The sequence below is a fragment of the Homalodisca vitripennis genome, unplaced genomic scaffold (assembly GCF_021130785.1).
Source record: "Homalodisca vitripennis isolate AUS2020 unplaced genomic scaffold, UT_GWSS_2.1 ScUCBcl_8326;HRSCAF=16396, whole genome shotgun sequence".
In the NCBI taxonomy this organism is placed as follows: domain Eukaryota; kingdom Metazoa; phylum Arthropoda; class Insecta; order Hemiptera; family Cicadellidae; genus Homalodisca; species Homalodisca vitripennis.
In genome coordinates this window covers 8,019-24,997 of record NW_025784440.1, presented here as the reverse complement: position 1 = coordinate 24,997, position 16,979 = coordinate 8,019, and the positions used below count along the sequence as shown (strand labels likewise).

The 16,979-nt window shown below is 33.0% G+C and overlaps 2 protein-coding genes across 2 annotated transcripts; one reads left to right on the top strand and one right to left on the bottom strand.

Moving 5' to 3' along the window:
* The first annotated feature begins 1,242 nt into the window (after positions 1 to 1,242).
* On the top strand, positions 1,243 to 4,315 carry LOC124374414 (gastrula zinc finger protein XlCGF7.1-like). The gene is given in 4 exon segments (XM_046832628.1): positions 1,243 to 1,565; positions 1,814 to 1,919; positions 1,921 to 2,308; positions 3,828 to 4,315. Coding segments are annotated over 3 exon segments (729 nt in total). The 5' UTR covers positions 1,243 to 1,281; the 3' UTR covers positions 2,260 to 2,308; positions 3,828 to 4,315.
* A 9,322-nt stretch (positions 4,316 to 13,637) lies between these two features.
* On the bottom strand, positions 13,638 to 16,700 carry LOC124374412 (50S ribosomal protein L27-like; the record flags this gene model as incomplete). The annotated part of the gene is given in 3 exon segments (XM_046832627.1): positions 13,638 to 13,883; positions 16,536 to 16,653; positions 16,655 to 16,700. Coding segments are annotated over 3 exon segments (368 nt in total), but the record flags the coding sequence as incomplete, so codon positions are not given.
* Positions 16,701 to 16,979: the final 279 nt, after the last annotated feature.

Genomic DNA, 16,979 nt, shown 5'->3' with positions numbered 1-16,979 from the left:
GATAGTGAGGAATCTTCATTGCCGGATGGAGACATGCAGGACGGCAATACCATGACTGAAGAAAATGTTCCTAATGGATTGTCACCCTGACAATGGGTAAGAGGTTATCATTTGTTTCAGTCTCCTTAAAAAAGTTAAATTTCTATAACCAAGAAAAAATATATTTATGTTAATTAAATTTGTATAAATGGCAATAGCTAAATTTAATTTCAATAAACACTGAATCAGAAAAAGTACTTGCTCTGCCGGGACTCGAACCGGATCACTCACTTGCCGGTTGACAGTGCTACCACTGCACTACAGAGCCCTTAATTTTTTTATTCAATTATTTTGTATTTCGCCGTATCTGTCACATATGGAAGACCAAATACTTGTCAAACGTTAACAATTACAAAATAATTGAATCATAAAAAATAAGGGCTCTGTGGTGTAGTGGTAGTACACTCACCCCGCGAGTGAGAAATCTGGCTTCGAGTCCCGATGGAGCAAGTACTTTATGAGATTCAATGTTTATTAAAATCAAGACAAAATATACTAATAGAGTAGAAATACTTTTTCCCCAAATCGTAATAGTACAGCATTGTTTGTTTTTTAAACAGGATTTGTGAGGATAACAGGATTTTTCTGTAATTTTTCCATTGTTCAGTAAAAAAAAACATTGATATGTGTTTTGAGATGTGCAATCTGATTTCTTCCTCAGTTGCGAAACTAACCTAAAACTTAGATTACAGACTAGATGTTAAAGTTGTGAATCATATCAATGTGCATATATATGCATTGGTTTTCCAGAAATCACAAAAAACATTTTGTGTGTCCAAACTCATGTTACATGTCTCTGAAACATTTTCTAACTGCACAAGAAAAAGAATGATAGCTTTCTGTAGTTTCTGGTCAATAGTCAGTTGGTTTTTAAAAGCATGGTGTAATGGACTTGTGTTCTTTTGTTCAATTTATAAAACTAGTGTTAGTTTTTTTAGTAAGTATGTTTTTGATTTTGTGCATAGCTTTGTTGGTATAATCTGTACTTTTATCATTTCAGTGTCATCCAAAATAATTTGCTTTCGAGTAGTGACAAAGCTTGCCCAACTGACAGATAATGGAGAATTTATTATTCCTGAAGCTGATCATCAAACTTCCTGGGTTCTTCTGTAATATTTGTGGTAAAGCATATGCCAAGCAAGAGGATTTTCAAGCTCATTATGAATTTTCACTGGAGCAAGTGCATGACTTTGTGATGTAGTCTTCTCAAGCGAAGAGGCGTTGGCAGCTCACAAGAAAGAGATGCACAATAAGAAAAATAAGTCAAACACAAAGGCGGTCACAAACAAAAACCAAGAAGATGAGGAAGAAAAAGATAAGGTTAAAAAGAAAAGTGAAGGCAAGAAAGACTCTAAACCAGGTGAAATGAAATCATGTACTGAATGTGGGAAAGAGTGTCGCACTAACTATAAACTTACTGAACACATGAGGAAACACACAGGTGAAAAGCCATTCCAATGTTCTTCATGTGATAAGGCCTTCCGATCAAAAATAGGTCTGGCTCAACATGAAGCGAAACACACCGGGCATTAATGATTACACTTGTAAACTCTTGTGGAAAGGGATTCCAATGTAAGTCCTATTTGATTGTACATCAACGGGTCCACAGTGATTTGAAGCCTTACCCATGCACAACTTGTGGGCGTAACTTCAAAACTAAACAGAGCCTTCTTGATCATCAAAACCGACATTTAGGGTTAAAACCGTACATTTGTTGAAACTTGTGTGGTCGGGGATTTTAATCACGAAAGGTCCTATGCAAATCACACCAGAGAGTGCACTCAGGTACAGATAATCGTCAGTATCCGTGCACAGTCTGTCATAAATTGTTTGTCAGTAAATCATATTTAGTTACTCACCTCAGGATTCATACTGGAGAAAAAACCTTTTATGTGTGAGGTATGTGGGAAGGAGGGCTTTTTGACCAGAGTGGACTTGAGGATCCACTCGACTCTGCACACTGGTGAGAAAAGCTTTGTGTGTGAAGTTTGTGGTAAAGCGTTTGCCCGGAGAGATGCCCTACGCTGTCATAGACGCAGTCACACTGGTGAACGACCATACCGCTGTGACATTTGTGGCCAGAGCTTCACACAGTTTTCTCCAATGGCGATACACAAGCGACTACACACAGGCGAGCGACCCTACACTTGTGATATGTGTGGCAAGAGCTTCGTGTCCCGTTCGACAATGATGTCTCACAAGAAGAAACACACCCCTTGATCTTCACTTTCCTTCTCTCCATCTAGTATTTTGGCTGTTCCTTCAGTGGGTAAGTCCATACTTTATTTAAATTTTGAGAATTATAATGTCCTCTATAACAATACTTATAATTGACTGTTTTTTCTGTTGTAATATTTATTTCATAAATTTTTTCATCCGTATTATTTTCCCCTCTTTTTCATAATGCATGGAACTGTGATTTCTACTATCTTAGCAGCTCTTAAATTTAAGAGGCTGGTCACTATCATCAAGTTTTCTGGTTCAAATCAGATCAAAACATTGTTAACATAACTAAAATCTTTCAGCAACACTGTTTAGATTCATTTTCAGTCAACAGATGTGAAACTAATAGACATTGCCTATACAAGTAATTTAACATTCTCCTGGGAAATCGCCCTGTATCACCATGTCGAAGAACTTGATGCTAAAATCTGATCACCACAAACTGTTTTATCAGTGCTCTCTGCTTTGTACTGCTATTATAAGGATCTTTTTAGAACTGCCAGTGGAAGTATCTATTGACGGTATTTTTGACATTGTGCATTGAATGTTTTTATGCCTAGGGGTGCTATTTAGGAGTAATATATCAAATATTTTATTGATGGCACTCTTCATTGCCAGTGACAGTGTTATTTATCATCACAATTCTCCTGACTTGATCTGTTATCTTACAGAATTATTTATATCTTTTTTGCAACTACTGTTTTACTGACATCATATTGTTCTCTTGCGAGTTTTATTGTTTGCTTATTTGTTATTGGTTTAAGATGGCCAGTCCAAGTCGGTGTTTGCGTGATAGTAATTAAGGATAATTATTTTTCAAATGCCGCCATATTGCAGAAAATATTTATCAAACTTTATAATGATATATAGTACTTAATAGTTTTGTTTGAATAAAGTTGTTAAAATGCTAAAGTGTTCTCCTGCTGAAGAACAGCCGAATAAATTCAGTCCAGTAGTGTGTTATAGTAATTCAACCAGGAGAGGGTTAAAGGAGTATCATGATTGGCTAAAGTTTAACCAATATAATCACACAGCAATTAATATGGCTTCTTTGTCACATTTGCCAGTTTTTCATAATTTCATTTCATTGTCGTCGATCATTTTAAATGTATCATATTATTCTTAAATAATATTTTGGAATTTTTGCAAGTACTTTAGTTTTGTAGAGTTATTTTTGAATTGTTTAAGTTTAGTAACTGTATTCCACTATGGCTGATTTTTCTGTATCCTCATGTTTTGTGTGCCTAATGTTGAAATCCTAGAATGTCTAAGAGTAAATCTTTTGTTTACCTAATGTAGACTCAACCAAAACTACTTATAATTTTGTTAACTCTAGTAGAATCATCCCCTTTATGGTTCTGATATATCACTAATTGATATTTTAATTATATTATCAATTTTAAACTATGGTGTGAATTAGAAGACTTAAATGATAGTCAATTATTTCTATTATTTATAGAAACAATATATTTTCAATGCTATTAATGTTTACATATGTTTTAGTTTTTACCACACCTTACCATAAAATTATGAAAGTATTTAATATGTTATATATTTTTGTATAGGTACCGTAATGACAACCAAGAGCCTAGAAGTGACTGAGCAGAATCTGACACCTGTAATAGTCCAGCTGTCACAGATCCATACCACATCCGTCCTCCACTAGCATTGTGGTTCTCTGGTGTCATGTCTTCTAGCCTAATTGCTGAGCCTTATTCTGTAATCGTCCTTATAACTTTGTTTGTGCTGTATGAAGTACCTGTAATGTTGTTTCCCCTCTATGTACTTCAAGCCACCTTTAAGAGAGATTGGTTGAATTACAAATAACAATAAATGTCCCTTCCAGCTCAGTCAGAAGAAAAGTAGATTTCACATGAGGCCGTCATTTCAAAACGTTAAACTGAAGATGCATTGTAGATGTTTGATTAGCGCAACATTGATGGAACAATAAACCTCATTGTTGACAGTGTAGACTAATATTGTTACAACCATATAATTTGTGTAAAAACGTGGACTTAATTACAATTAAACCAAAATTATCTTTGTAAACATATTACTTATAATGGTTCAATTGTGTACTTCCATAACTTCAAACAGCCCACAATCTTGGAACCCGAAAAGTTATTGAAAAATAAGTGGGAAAAAATGTTCCTTGGAATTACAACAATTTTGTGAAAATTGTCAATTTTGATTTATCTTATGGAATACTCTGATACAAATTTAGCCCAAATGCAAATGACTGTCATCTTGAAATGTATTGGTTAAAACTGACTAACGAACTCATCCAAATTATCTACTAGGTTTAGTTTGTCTCTATTAAGAACTACGATAATTATTGTGTGCACAGTTATTTCTGCAATGTTGTATACTAGTTAAAACTTTGTACAATCTCTACCTGGGAACCATACGTGATTTTAAAAACACGTTGGAACAAACATTGTAAATGAATTTTAAAACACTTTTGTTTTTGCATCATAGTGCATAATAACTGATATATAACCATTCCTTTATCCAAAATTGGAATGGCCCCCATCTTTAATCTTAAGAGATATCAAATCATGTGAAAAAATAAGTTGTTTATAATTACGTAGTACAGTGCAATCTCGCTAATCTGGCAGTGTATCGGGATTGGTAGTGTTGGATTACCGAAATTGCCGGATTAATGGATGTATGGGTAAAAACATACAAATGTACATTGAAATTTATTAGAAACCAGTTAAAGTATAGTTTAACATAAGTAGAACGCAAAAGTACAATTGGAAAATAACTAAATACACAATAAAACGTAAGGCGCGGCGGGCCGGTGAGTCATCCGTGCTTGCAGTGACATGAACCGAAGGGAATTGACCCGACCCGTCATCGCTCGCACAGTGCCGGATTACTGGACGTGCTGTATTAGCACACGGCCGCATTATAGAGACTGCACTGTATATGTAAAAAAATGTATCAGTTTGGATCTAAGTTATTATCTTGAAACTTTTCATTAGTTAAGATTGATTAACGAACTCATCCAAGCTATATGCAAGTACTGGCTTTGTGTCAAGTTAAGTCCTGGATATTTTAAAAATTATTACAGTTGTCATGATCACAAGTACATGTTATATTGCATAAGCTCATATATATATATTCATTAAATTTGTATAAATGGCAAGTGAGAGATCCGGGTTCAAATCCCGACAGAGCAAGTACTTTTTGTGATTCATTGTTTATTGAAATTTTATGTAAAAAATTTCAAATTATGGTGGTTTTAGATTCTGGGAGTCATGGTCTAATAGAATGTAAAAAATCTTCTGGAAATTCAGTTAACATGGCTTTAAGTACATTTCTATGAAATCTATCTAAAAAATTGATGGTTACAATTTATCAGAAAATGTGTTGGCTAGATCTGTAAAATATCAAACAATCAAATTGGCCATCCAAAACTTTTCATAGCTTTGCAAATTTATTTTTTTGAAACCATCACACATACAAGGCCTATTCCGATTGTACATTATTAAACCTATATGAGTTTCTTTATAAGAAGTTGAAATTACATTTATACAATACAAAATAGTACTGATGGAGAGATTCCATACGGGCCCTGGCCTGGCGATGCGCAGTGGTCTACTTGTCATTTGGAGGAGTGGGGGTAACGCTTCCTCAGTCTGTATCGCGGAGCTGTGTGGTGCGGACCTCGCGCTTGCTTGTTCAACACTCTTCTTGGCCTCTGTGATATTTGCTCTGTTTTGCCGTCGTTACTGTTTATAGGATTTCCGTGTGATATTTCTGAAATGGCGGGTGTAAACTTCATGAAAAATGTTGGAAGTGGTAAAGTATATCATAGCCAAGCTCGAGAAGTCGTAGCAAACGTTTATGAATACATGAAAACATGAGAAAGAAAGTGGTGCCGCAATAAAACATAAACAATGTTCTCGTCCGTGTAAAAGCTGCAACTGGCGTGCCATTGACAACTATAAAAAAATAGTTTCTGAGAGGAAAAAAGTAATTCAAGACAATGCAGAATTTAGCACTCCGAAAAAGAATCAAAATCGTACAAAACCTAAAATCGATCTAGACAATTTCGATATAGGTGTTATTAGGAGGACTATAAATGAATTTCACCGTATTCATGGCGAAAGACCAACAATAAAATCTCTGCTATCTGTTCTGAAAAGTTCAATTAATTTTAAAGGTAGTTCTTTCTCTCTTCGATGCATTTTAAAAGAAAATGAATTTTAGATGGAAGAAGACTACTAATGACAGAAAAGTATTGGTAGAAAAAATTAACATCCGAGAGAATTTCAAAAAAATTACTCAGTACAGATCTGAGAACAGATCCATTATTTATATGGATGAAACTTATATCCATATGACTCATGCAACCCCTAAAGCCTGAACTGACGACAGCAATGAGGGATGTAAAGTACCAGTTAGCAAAGGAAAAAGATTATTTATTGTACACGCTGGAAACGAGAAAGGGTTTATAAAAACACGTTGCTAACGTTTGAATCAGGCAAAAAACCGGCGATTACCATAACGATATGAACTTTGCAAATTACGAGAAATGGTTGAAAAGTAAATTAATTCCCAATCCCCCTGAACATTCTGTTATTGTGATTGACAATGCCCCATACCACAATGTCGAAATTAACTGAGCGCCAACATCTAATTCCAGAAAAGGTGACATGCTTAAATGGCTATCAGACAGAAATATACATTTCCAGACAAGTAGCCTAAAACCGGAGCTGTACAGTTTGATTAATTTACACAAACCTAAATTTAAAATGTTCAAAATTAATGCAATTTTGGCTGAACTCGGTCATTCAACTCTGCGTTTGCCTCCCTACCATCCCGAACTTAATGCTATAGAAATGATATGGAGTGTCATGAAACAGAGGGTGGCTAAACGTAATGTGTCTTTTTCAATGGAAATAATAAAGCAGCTTGTGGAAACGACATTTGAGGAAATAACTACTGAAGAATGGTTATCTTGTGTAAACCACGTCAAAAAAGTAGAGGAAGACTACATTAGGTTAATAGAGCCCCAAATGGACGAAATGACAGAACATATCGTCATTAATTTGCAAAGATGATAGTGACAGTGACAGTAGCATGAGTGAGAGTGGCAGTGATGGTGATAATGGTGACTTTAATCTAAGTGGGATCGAAGCTCTACCACAGTAACCAGTTTACAGCATTCAGTAAGTAAACAAAATTATTGTTCTTAAATCCTAAGTTTCAATTGTATATATTAACGTTTAAATTCAGATAGATATATTTTAATTGTTACTATTGGAAGTATGTTAACTATATGCCAATGTTAAATTGGTCTAACATGTGTTTAAATAATCGTACGCAGCATGCAAATCCAGCTCACTGACAATAGTGACAGTGGCAAGCTTTGTGGCACGGCAGCAGTCAGCCCCCCTCCCCCTCTTATGACGGCTTCTCTCCCACTCCGTACCACACCTCTCCCCTATCGCGCTTCTCAGGGCCCGTATGGAATCTCTCGATCTGTAAATATTTAGATTAAATTACTATATACATAAGATAAATTAAATTTGTTGTATAATTTTAACATTATAAATGCAATTTTACAAATTTGAATTTATACCATTTTTAGAGCCACGTCTAATAGTGATAGACTCATTTACAGGTCTCAGCAGGATTGCACGTTATCGTGGAAAGTGTTAAGCACAATTTTTATGTAGCAAAAAATACAAGGGTAGGCTGAAAAGTAATGCACACATGCTTGTAAAACCTGATTGAAATGAGCTTTGTAAGTGCAACTGGTGGCATTCATAAGTAACCATTCCTCTCCTCTACATGTATGTGCAGTTTGAAAAACCATGCGTCAGTCCACTGTGTTGTCAGCAGCGTAAACATGCTGGCGGATTTAAATGCTATACCAATTAGATGTAAACAACGTGCTGTTATTGAATTTTAACTGCTGAAAAAGTGAATCCTATTGAAATCCATCAGCGTTTAAAGGGTGTTTACGGTGATAATGCTGTTGATAGATCGACTGTCAATCAATGGGTAATAAAATTTCGTGGTTGTGAGCCTGGAAAAGCCATAATTGTTGATGGAACACACAGTGGATCACGGTCTCAGACGACAAGCATTACAAACTCGATGATTTGATTTCAAAGTAATTGGCTAATCACCCAACAGCGTATCGCAAACCATGTTAGGATATCTAAGGAACGTATTAGTTTTCATTATTCAACAATTAGGATACCAAAAAATCTGTGCATGATGGGTGCCATGCCGTTTAATAGATAAAAATAAACATCGTTAAATGGAATGCTGTCAGCAACTTTTGCAGAGTCTACCATGACGAAGGAGACGACTTTTTTTTAATATCATGACAGGGGACGAATCATGGTTGCACCAATATAATCCAGAAGAGAAAAGACAAAGCACAATATCAACATTTTTGGGTTCTCCTACTACAAAAAAGTTCAAAACACACCCATCCACAAAAAAATCCTTTTGACTGTGTTTTGGGATGCTCATTGCGTTTATGTTACTGATTATCTGGAACAAGGCGTTACAGTAAATTCATCTCAATACATAGAGATTCTAAAACATCTCCGACGTCGAGTTTATCATGTTAAGAGGCAGCCTTGAGCAAATAATCTTGCAACACGACAACGCTTGTCCGCACACTTCACGTGCAACTGAAGAGGCAATGAGAAATCTGAAGTTTGAATCAATTCCACACACCCTCCCTATTTCCAGACCTAGCCCCGAATATGAATGTGATCTAGCAGAATAAATAAGAAACAGTTTCGAGTAGTTTTTGTCGTTCCCACTAGATTGCAGTTGTTCTTTCATTTATTTGTTTTAGACCCAATTGACGGTATTCATGCCATATGATGGTATTCAAACAGTTGTTCCAAGTAATCAGCTGATTCTATTTCTGTTTGTGTAGTGAATACAGGTTGTAACCTCACTTTTACGTGGTTGCCTGGATTGTAAACGTTTTGTTGTGTTACCGTGAGTAAATAAAAGTGGCTGTTTGTGGAAATATTGATTACTTAAAATGGTGTGAGAAAGACTTACATACGGACTTTTGGCCAAGATGCTCCCCTGAGACTTACTGCTCGGCATTTTCCCCACCACCATCCGTGCTACAGATAAGGATAAACTGAGGGGAGCATGCCACATGTGCATATAGAGCTGTGTCTGCAAGCAGCGGCGCCATTCTGATTATGTGTCCAACTGTATTCACGCCTTTTACACCATCAAAAATTTATGACGAGACTTGTGTACTGTGACTAATTTGTATCTAACCTGCACCTTAGTATGTTTATGAGAAAATGGTGAATATTTTATTTTATTCTCATATTTTGTATATAATAAACTTTTGTGCATTATTAGATTAATTTCTGTATAAATACATAAAAACTTCAAAAAACGTTTAATTAATTGTTTTTCATAACACATCTACTGTATTAAACCCAAATCACCTAAAAAATAACAAATACGAAAATGAAAAAAATCTCACTTTTTTTAGGACATTCTTACAGAGGAAAAACCCAACAGTCAAAGGGTTGAAAGGTTATTTAAATGAATTTTCACTCATAAAACATTTAAATTTGCGATAACTTGTGTATTATTTTTAATATGAGGTACTAGTCCATGTTGTTACTGTAAACAAGAGACCAAGAATTTTTTTAATACTTCTAAACAAGTTTTGCTTTATGTTAGGTATACTGTATTTTTTTGGAGGGGGTATATCTCGGTTTTTAAGGCTGGAAAAGAAAATAAGTCTTACTACCTTACTAAAAAATTGTAGTTTCATGAAATTATGTAGTGTCTAGGAACTAATCTATTTAAGTTCATTCAGCTTTGAGAAAAAGTCGAGTAAAGTTCAAATCCGTAAGTTCCATTTTATTGTAATAGTTATCAGAATCAGAGAGACTGGTCAATTTTTGAGATCTTTAAAAATTACTTGTTTTGCAATTGTTTTGCAACAAGTAAAAAATAGTGTTAGTTGTTAGGTTTATGCGATTGGTTGTACGCTGTGTGAATTGGAAGACTTTGATGTTAAGTAAATGTAGCATTATGAATAAGTAGCGTAAAGCCACTGAAGAATATAAAGACAATATCTAATTTTTTTTAACAAATCTATCTGAATGAATGAATTAGTGTATAATTGTTCAAACTGGATAGCTACATCGTACAAAGTACTGTAAAATTATTTTGTGAAGAAACTAGTGTAACATAAGGTACAATTTTTAATGTAAATTAAATTGTGTATTTATCTATGTAAAAGGTACAAATATTTTTTAAATGTTTAACATACAAGTTTCTTTAAATTAGTTATTTAATGTTTATATTAGAATAATATTATTTATTGAAATGTGTAGCTTCTCTGTTTATACATATCAATTAAACAGCTGCTTGTAAAGATGTAATGGTTTCATAGCTGTTTGATTGAGCATGTTTAAATATTTTAAATTTTAATAGCTTTATTTATATTTATTTGAAAAATATGGCCAGTGATTGATTTTAGGATAGAGACATAATTATTATGAATACATCACTTCACATCGTATACAAAATCCTTTCTTAGTGCCAAAATAGATGTTTCAGGTTATTTTATTATTTGTATTGTGTTTCAATGAATTTTATATGATAAATTGTATGATAGTATTGTTAAATTTAAGGTGTACATTATGTATAAAACTAATTTAAAGTGCCAAAATATATGCACACAAGACTTGTAAATTAACTTGATTATGAACTATTTGTAATGTTATTATCAAAATAAACTTATTTACAATGTTTTAAGATTATTGAAATCCACCTGATTTTGTCATACATTTGTTATGCACGATATTGAAGATCTCTTTTGTGGATAAATGTTAACATTTTAATGTTTATCATTACCATCTATTCATTTTAATTTTTTTTTTATCTAGTCAAGTGTCCAGTTATCCAGTCACGCTCGAGTTCTACCAAAGTGTTTTTAAAGACCCCTGTCACTCCCCATTTCTATTTTTACCTACTGAGCTACAGTGAGGAACAGCAACTCTCTCATTATTGCATTTGTTTTCTGCAACAACATTCACTTGAAGAGTTAATTTATTATCTTTTGGTTGTTTTACTATTGCTGTTTGCAGAGTAAGAGAAGAGACTTCTTTCCCAAATTTATATGCAGTCGACGTTTGGTAAAAAGTTGTTGGGAAACTGAGCTATTGTTTGGGACTGTTGCGACATTTTTTTTCTATTCTTAACTCAGTTGCATATATTTTGACTTATTCTTGGAATTCGCGCATTATGAATTCATAACTATGTGGTTTAGATATAAGTTATTATCAAATTGGTGCAGCTCAGTCCTTTGGTCAGATCCTCTGTTAATCTTTTTAGGCTATTTTCTTCCTTTCTCACTCTGTTAGTACCTCCAACAATTATTATTGCATCTCTTGAGTTGATGAACCACACGAAGGGTGCTTCAGGATGTACACTTTCACTCACTTTGGTTTCTGAGATCTTATTTGTGTTTTCTTTATTAAATATATCCAACACTTTTAATTATTCTCTATTAGTTATACTATATTTGTTACAGTCACCTTGTTAATCTTTTAGGGTACATTTTTCTTCAGGCTAACTCACCAGGTCTGTATACAATTATATTTCAATATGCCTTAAGTATAGATCCTTGTAAACCAATGTTGAACTGAGGCCACTGTTGGAACAGCCAAATTAACGTCTGAATTTACTTATGGATTTAAAAAGTTAGTGCAATTCTTATATGGAAAAAGCTAGTGTATGTAACAGGAAAAGTTGAAACTGGTTATGAAATAAGATAACATTTAATGTAAATAAAAAAAGATACTAGCAGGCTTTGCAGTAAATTTAAATTTTTTTTAACAGAAACATCATGAACATATTCTTTTGATATGGAATTCCAAAAAAACCTGAGATGAAGGATATTCTAATTTCTTGATCCATTTTCGTATGGAATTTGTAGAGTGTAACTGACTTTGACCACATATAACAACACACATTTACTATCATCTGTTTAAATGGGTATAAAGTATTATGCTTATTCTTGATTTTGACAGTTAATTTAAAAACTCATTTATTATCTGCTGACTAAGCCAAGAAGGAATTTTCAAGACCAGTGGGATACAGCCCAGAGCGATTTTCTAAATAGGAATAGTCCTATAATGTTAACCAGGGACCCTAAGAATGTTCATGTAAAATTTCAGGACATCAGTCCAGTCGTTTTACATGATTTTTTATGAGTAATGCAAACAGACACAGTTATATTTTTATATAATAGTATAGATCAATAACGGTAATATGTGTGTTATTCATTACAAACCATACACCCAAAAAGTTTTATTCATTTAAGATTTCCCTATGCTTCCTACTATTGTAATTGCCTACTCACTGGAATTATATGCAGCTATACTATACTCTTCATTTTATTATGATTTTGAGGTATCATCAACCACACTTTAATGAGCTGAATCACAAACTCTATACTAAATAAAGGTTCCAGATTTTTTCCATAAGATTATTTTGAATAAAAATCCTATAATTTATTATTGTAGCCTACATCAGTTTAAAAACTAGTAGATAGTTCCGTTCTACATGGTTGAGAATATTCTTAAATCTCTTTTTAGTAATATATAAATGCATCACCTGACAATTTTGTTGTGGGTTTAAATATGTTTTTGAATTCTCTCCCCAAAAATGAGTAATGGGGTGCAATTAAAAACCTTTACATTAGATCCCCATTAAGTAATAACTTGATATTTATTATGAGGCAAAAGTAACTACACACCACTATCTGACCACTCTATTCAAAATAAGTGCCGTTTAACAAATACCTATATGATTCTATATATTTATTAGGAAGCTATATTGAATCAAATCAACTTAGATATCATTATCACAATTATTCTTTTACAAAGAGTTTTAAAATAAGGTGTTTACAGTACAATGAAGTTACTTTTAATAATTTTACCTTTTCAAAAAAAATGTGAGTTTCTAGGAACAAATCAGATTTTTTATAGCAACCCCAATCGTGTGACTCATTATTTTACAGATCTTGATAAAATTACAATAATGTAGTTTTTATACTCATAATTTTTTAGGAGTATGCAAATTTATTCCATAATACTTTTGGGATGTCTTCCATCCATCATTTTAAAGGAGGGATTAATTTTAAAATCTATCAAATACATCCCAGGGTATATTACCTACCCCCATATGAGATTTGAAAACTGAAGTATCACAAGGTGAGTACAGTTCAATACCAATATTTTTAATTTAAAGAATACTTAATTCTTAAATATTTGTAGAAAAATAGCTTGATTTAATATTTTTTATTGGTATAACTCATAAAGGATATGCAAAAAATTTGAGCAACAAACATTTGTTGAATTTATTTACTACAAGACTAAAAATAATAATTATATTTTATCAAGCAACTTGAATCTTTGGTGTTGTTTCTCTGGCAATACATTAAAATATTTCTTGTACATGTTCTCAACACTTCTTCCTCCATATGTCTGTCTGACCCAAGAATGATCCATGTTCAGGTCAGGTTTCTCACATGTTACTCTCACAGTGCCGGGAACCATTGCAAATAATGTACCATTTCTACCAAACCCCACCTAAAACAAACAGTTCACTAAGTTTAAGACTGACTAGAATTCTTAATTTTAAGGCTGGTTATTCTAATATATCTCACAAGTTTAGATAGGACGGATAGGTAGGATTAATAGGACAATGGATGTCAGGCTAATGGATTAAAAAGTTAGAATTGACAATGATTGTGATTGAAAAAAATTAAGAGGAGCAGGAGCACATACAATTTTTACTGCATATATTACTGGTAGGTCTAAGAATAAAGTATATCTTACAACAAACTTATCTGTTTATGAGAATTAAAATATTTGCAACATTCTTTAGTAAAAAAATATAAATTAATATTTTAACTGTGGCGAGCAGTGGGGCGAAGCAGTGTTTCAGCAAATAAAATGTGAGGTCAGGTATACACACACATGCATGCCCGCGCACACACATATAATATATAATGTGTATTTTACAAAAGGACCTAGAACATGTCAAACAATCCTGTCTGACATACTTGTGAAGCGATCAGGTGATAGTATCGGATAGGAGTTGCGCACGCACAGTACTGTAGACAGCTTGGCAAAGGAAACCACACAGTAAATGTAAGAGAGGTTGCTAGTCTCTATCCAATATTGAGCACAGTAGAGTGTAACCAAGTCCAGCCTATTTTCAGCCCCATTCTCTTCCTATTAAATCCTCTCTGCCTCTAGCTCCGTGTATTAATAAGGTTACTAAATAAAATATTAAATTAATTTATATACATTGCTTTTATACTTGTGGAAATTTACTTTTTTATACCTATTAAATATTGATCTTGCATTATTTCACCCGTAAAAATAATAATTTCTTACATAAAACCTCTTTTTAATCTAAGGAAATGCCTTCTTTTCCCAAATGGTAGAATTGGCACTAAATTTAAATAAAAACTGTCTAATGATATGATTTGAAGGAGGTATACGTTAATTCAAAACACTACTTGGATAAATGATAGTGAAAGATATTCAAATCTCCTGATCAATTTAGGTCTGAGATCTGAGGTTGGGAGAATACCGATTGGAAATTCCCCAGACCATCAATGCAGGCTTTGGTGCATCCTACTACTTCTAGTAAAAAAAAGGAAATAAAGGTCCCTCGTGATAGTGCCAAAATTCAAGCTCAGATTATGTCAGCGCTCATCAAGGTTATCTTTAGCTTTGATACTACTACTAATATATATAACAAACAAATAGTAGGTAGGGATAGAGTGCCCTTCTCATCGACATTACTTTCTTTGTGAATTTTGTAGGTAGGCGAGGGGTGCAGCATAGGAGGGGCTGGTGGGTGAAGCGATGGTTGCGACTTTGGTGGTGGGTATCCGAACCACGTAAAACTGGGTACACTGGCTGTTCACACGCGTCCCATGGGGACGATATATCTAGAAGTATATATAATGAAGGCTAAAACTAAAGTAGTTAATTTTAATTTAAGAGATTTAAGATTCATTAATGATATAACTTTTTATGATTTTTATTGTAAATGTAATGTAAATATGAGAAAATTGAGATAGTTGAACATTTTAAATACGTAGGAGTATTTTTAGATAGTAAATTATCAAAACATATTGAATATATTTGTATATACTAAATTTTTAAAGTGCCAAATTAGGAAGTTTTATTATATAAGGAATGAATGTAACTCAGATCTATTACGGACATTATATTTTGCTCTTATACATTCTAGGTTGCAATATAGTATTCACTGCTGGGGAGAAGCTTTTAAAACGTCAAAAGGAAAACTTAGAGCAACCCAACATCATTTTTGCGCAGAACTTTATATAAGAACAAGAGAGAATCAGCTTTTCCCCTTTATAAAAAACTGAATATTTTACCACTCTAACATTTATTTATTTATAAAGTATTACACAATTTTTTCAAAAGAAGTGGAAACAATGGAACAGAACATTTATATAAGCATACATACATAACACAGAGTGCAATAAACAGATCAGCTGTAAGACCAAAAGTTAAAAAAAATTTTTATACAAAATCGTTTGTTTTTTTGGCCCAAAGTGTTTCAATATAAAATGTTATATATTACTAAAAAAGAGTAATAAATATAATAAAAACATTTTAAGCTCACGTGAAAAAATGGCTAATAAACTGCTGAAGAAAAGATATAATAAAATATTTCTAAATGTTAATATTATTTGAGTCCTTAAAAGGCCCTGTACATAGAGTAGGGAAATTTTTAAGGTTTTTCATGGGTTACAATAAAATAAATAGACTACGAAAGTTGCAGTATTTGATGAGAAGTGTGTATAATTTTTTCTATTCATTATGTTTTGGTTGCTTAATGCTAAGTTAATAAGTAAGGTTTAAGATCGTCCAACAAATTGTTAGTAGTTTGTAAACAAATTAAGTGATAACAATGCAGAGACCGAACACCAATTCTCAGTGTCATGAAATTAATAACTGATAATAGTGTATTTTGTTTGACTGCCGGCCATCAAAACTGTGTAGGAATGATCGAATATATTCCTACCACTTTATGTGATGCATGAAAATGTAATTGTTTTTAGAAGGAATAAAGATATTTTTCATTTCATTTCAGAGTTTAGTAAATCTTTAAACTGTATTCACTAGATTTTTCATCTGTGTATTGTACAGGACGCTTAGAATTTCAAACCTCATAAGTAAACCATGAATACTTACATTTAATCCAGGGTGAAATATTAGATATCTTTGAAGAACAAGTATTGTTCCTTTTTGAACAAATCTACCATCTTGAACACGAATTCCTCTACGTTTACGTCTTGCATTTCCATGGTTTTTTAGTACTTCCCCCAGCCTTTTTCGAAGCTCTTCTACTGATTACTGCTGTAAAGGAATGTTGGATAAAACAACTCTGATATTACAAAAGATCATTTTAAAGCATTATGACTTAATACAATATTTTGTTTGCATTTTATTTGTCATTGAGTGTAACAGAGAAAAATCTTACAGTATATTTGGTAACTCAATAGATGTGTTTTTTTGTCACATAAACCCCTTTATTTTGCTCTAATATACATTTATAAAAACAAAACTAAATAATGATAGACAAGGCATTAACAGGACCTAAGCACTAATTTTAATTTACACTGTACACATAAAAGT